General features: G+C 67.8%; 1 protein-coding gene across 1 annotated transcript; it reads right to left on the bottom strand.

Moving 5' to 3' along the window:
- Positions 1-382: 382 nt before the first annotated feature.
- On the bottom strand, positions 383-3,652 carry EMIHUDRAFT_229621 (hypothetical protein; the record flags this gene model as incomplete). Its single annotated transcript, XM_005785862.1, has 4 exons — positions 383-729; positions 989-1,097; positions 1,335-3,206; positions 3,278-3,652. 4 exons carry the CDS (start codon positions 3,650-3,652, stop codon positions 383-385), a joined length of 2,703 nt encoding a protein of 900 aa, XP_005785919.1.
- Between the last annotated feature and the right edge of the window lie 399 nt (positions 3,653-4,051).

Genomic DNA, 4,051 nt, shown 5'->3' on the forward strand with positions numbered 1-4,051 from the left:
ATGTGATGTCGGCACACAAAATGAACATACATTTTGGAGAAGTGGGGTGCCACCTCTGCCGTCGGTGTCACGAGAGATATCGGTGGGAGATGCATCACAGGCATCACGCTTGCCACACTCAATGATCGCCGCGACCCCCCCCCCCCCCCGCCGCCGCCGCCGCCGCCGCCGCCGCCGCCGCCGGTCTCCCGCGCCCTCCCGCCCCACACCGAAACACAAACCGCGCCCCGTTTCTGCCTGAGAGCGCTGAGGACTGAGCACACTGCACCGCGTGTGCCCCCCGCGCGCTCAGTATGCTGGGCCGGTCGTCTCTCTCCTCGCCGCGTCAGCGACCCCGCCTCTCTCTTGACATCCCTTCACGGAGGGTCAGTCCGTCTCCGCGTCAGACCGGTGGCGGAGATCCGTCTCCGGAGGCCAGCCGAAGCTTGCGCTTGGCGCCTGCGGCCACGCCCGAGGCGGCCTGCTCGTCGTGCTCCAGCTCTGCCGGGCGCCTGCGCTTCGCGCCGGGCGCGTGCGGCGGCGGGAGCAGCGCGCCCATGACGACGTCCTGCGGCGAAGTTGCGCCGCCGTGGAGTCGGCGCTGCCTTGCGGAGTACTCCTCGCAGAGGACGCGCAAGTTGATGTTTGGGACGAGGGTCTTGGACTGGAGCGGCTTGCGCGTGACCGGCGAGACGGCGGCCTTCTCTCTCGTCCAGTACGCCTCGATCGCCTTCCGCTCGTAGCTCTTGCCTGCGGAATACGCGGCGTGGGGTCACGCGCGGGGAGTTGGAGCATGTGGAGCGCAGAGCAGCTTCTCGCCGTCGAGCGCGACGACGGGGTCGGTCATGAGCGCCAGCGTGATGCAGCAGGTGAGCTCGTCTGGAGCCTGAGGAGGGAGCGTGATGATGAGGACCGCTGTTGCGCGCAAGGGCCTGCGCTGGTGGGGCGCTGGTTGTGGGACGCTGGGGGGGCGGCGACAGCGCGGGCGCCTCGTTCTCCAGCGACACACCGCGCAGTGCCTCGATGCCGGGGAGGAGCCCGTCAGACAGCGCGGCGCGCAGAGGGCTTCCCGCGCGGGCGGCGTCGCCAAAGAGGCCGTCGGGCTGCCGCACGTGCGCCTATGCATCCATCTCACACAGCCGGTCAGCCGTGGGTGATCTCGGCTGCCTGGGTCAGTGAGATCGCTCGAGCGCGCCCCCGCCCCTCGAGCGCGCCCTCGCCCCTCGGGGCTAGAGGGGCTAGATCTCGGCCAGATCTCGGCTCCAGATCTCGGCCAGATCTCGGCCCGATCTCGGCTACGATCTCGCCCGCAGCGTCTCGAGCGGCACGAGGTCAATGCGCAAGGCCGGCAGCACCGCCACCATCTCGTCGGGCGTGTGTGCCGCAGCCCACGGCCGCAGCGCGTCAAGCAGCGCCTCTTCGGCGCTTGCGTCGCCGTCCACGTCCGCGTCGGCGCCTGGCGACGTTGGCTGGGCCAGCGCGCGGCGCTGGTCGGCAGAGGAGCTCGACGGCGTGCGCACCGGCGCCGCCGCCTGCTCCGCACTCAGCTGCTCGGTGGCGCACGGGGGCGAGGGGCCCGAGGCCTCCGACGTCTCGGGCGAGGGGCTGGTCGGGCGGCTGGCTGAAGGGACGGTGGTTCGCGTCGGGCGGGCGGCGAGCAGGCGGCGGACTGCGGGCGCGCCGAGCCGGGTGGCGCCCTCCTCGAAGAAGCGGCGCAGGCTGCGGGAGTCGGCGAGGGGCCGGGCGAGCGTGTCGTCAAAGAGGATTCGTCGGAGCGGGTCGGCGCTGGCGGGGCGCATCGGGTCGCTCGCGTTTGCCTCGGGCGACTCGCGCTCGCATAGCGCATCGTAGTACATCACGAGATCAACCATCGAGGGCGCCTCCTTGTCGAGCCCGTGCGCGCTGGCCCAGGCGCGAAGAAGAGCGAGTCGCCGCTCGTCCTTCACGCAGCGGAGCTCGATGCGGACGGTGCAAAGCGATGACAGCTCCGCCCTCGCGCTCCCCGAGTCGTCGCCGCCGTTGAGCGCGCGGCCGAGGCGCGTGACCGAGTCCTGCGGCGCAGCATCGGTCTCCTTGTCCGCAGCATCGGCCTCGGTCGCCGCATCAGCGAGCGCCTTTTCGGACGCGACACGTAGCTGATGTATCGCCGCAGCTGGTGGTGCTGGAGCTGGCTGCGGCGGCGGCGCGACAGGCTCCTGCGACATCCTGACCGACGGCGCCGTCGGCGAATCCTCCTCCTTTTTCCCGGTGGCAACGACGCGGTCGATGAGGTAATTCAGCACGCCCGACACGATGGAGCCGGCGACATGTGACGGCGAGCCCGTGTCGGGGTCCGTGCCGTCCGCGAGCGCCACGTTGATCGGGCGCGGCTCGGGTGGTTGAAAGAGCTCTGTCCGGAGGTCGATGCTGAGGCACTCAGACATGAACGAGGCACGCATCGATTCCACCTTCGGCGATGGCTTTTCGGTCCCACGCGCCTTCAGCTGCACGTCGTACACGGTCAGCGGGTGGTCCGAGGCGCATTCCCCGTCAACGGAGAGACTGATATCGAACTCGTCGCACTTCTTGAGCTCATTGGCCCCGGGCTTGCGTTCCGCACCGCTTCGTGGAGTCACGTTGAGGAACAGGATAATGGACTTGCCGGCGCCGGTCGTGCCGGCGGGGGAGAGCGAGACCTTGTGCTGCCACGTCGAATACGACGGGTTGCTGCCTGAGATGCGAGAAAAGTCGGAGAAAATCACGTCGCCAACCAGCAGCAGCCCATCCGCGCTCGCGTCGGGCGGGAGGACGTCGACGAGCGTGACCAGCTGCGAGATATCGAGGCTTGCGAGCTTGCTCGGGGCCAGCAGATGGTTGAGAGAGGACTTGTCGATGCTTTCCTCCGCCAGCCGAACCACGACACTCTTGTAGCCGGCGATGTCGGCAGGCGGGTCCGAGCGCTTGGAGAAGCGCTTGGAGAGGCAGCAGAACATGCGCAGCGCGGCCTCGGAGTCGATCCCATCGTCAAGCCGGGTGGTGGTCGCTTCGAGCGAGGCGCTGAGGGCGCGCGTGATGCCTCCGCCCGCCGTCAGCGCCTGCGCATGGTCGCCCACGCGGACGCACAATTCCAGGAACTCGCAGTGCAGCGACTCGCTGTCGAATAGGAAGTCGAACATTGTTTCGTCGCAGTCGAAGTTGTTCGCCCCGCCGGCATTGAGGAGCGACTCGTGTGCCAGGCGCAGGAAGAGCTACGGAGGGTGGATCGGAGTCGAGTGGGCGTGCGTGGCGAGAGAGAGGTGTGATGGGCATGAGAAGAAACCTTGATGGCGCGCCGCGAGCCTGGGAGCGGCACAATGGCGAGGCCCTCCTCCCGCGCGATGGCGATCGCGTCGGACGTCTCCGCGACTTGGCCCGCCGCGGCCGACGTCACGCCGGCCGAGACCGACGCCACGCCGGCCGGCGCGACCGATGCCGCGCCGGTCGAGGCAGAGACCACGTCAGCCTTGTCGGCGACCGCCACGGCCGATTTTTCGATGTCGGCGGCGGTGGCTTTGTCGATGTGGACCTGGAGTTCCGGCGCAAAGGCGACGAGCGCGGCCCCGTTGGTGTGCAGGCCGACGGTGTCGCCCTCGCCGAGCAGCACGACGTCGGACTCAAAGGCGTGCTGGAAGAGAGGCTGCCAGAGATCGTCCATCGAGAGTACGCAAAGAGTACGCAAAAGAGGGCGCCGTGGAGAAGCGCTGTGGGAAAAGATCTCAACGGGAAAGTTTGGGGGGCAAACCCTGCCCGGCCCTTCCTTTAAGATCTTGAGAGCCACAACCGCTGCCAGAGCTACCGCGTCAAACGAAAGCGACGCGGTGAGACCGGGCATTTCGTGGACATCTCGACTTTGGGAGATCTCAAGGGCAGGACCAGAGACTGACGTGAGATCTGCCCCTGCATGTTAGGGGTCAAGGGTCGGGGGAGTCCCCACATGTAGTGCATGTCCGGCCTGGGCCTCCGTTAACGGTGATGAGTATGCTAGAAGTTTTTTCCCTGCCTGTGAATCTTTCTAGGCGCCTCCATTTGGGCGAGGCCCTTTTTCGGCCGTCTT

Source organism: Emiliania huxleyi, assembly GCF_000372725.1.
Source record: "Emiliania huxleyi CCMP1516 chromosome Unknown EMIHUscaffold_157, whole genome shotgun sequence".
Taxonomy (NCBI): Eukaryota; Haptophyta; order Isochrysidales; family Noelaerhabdaceae; genus Emiliania; species Emiliania huxleyi.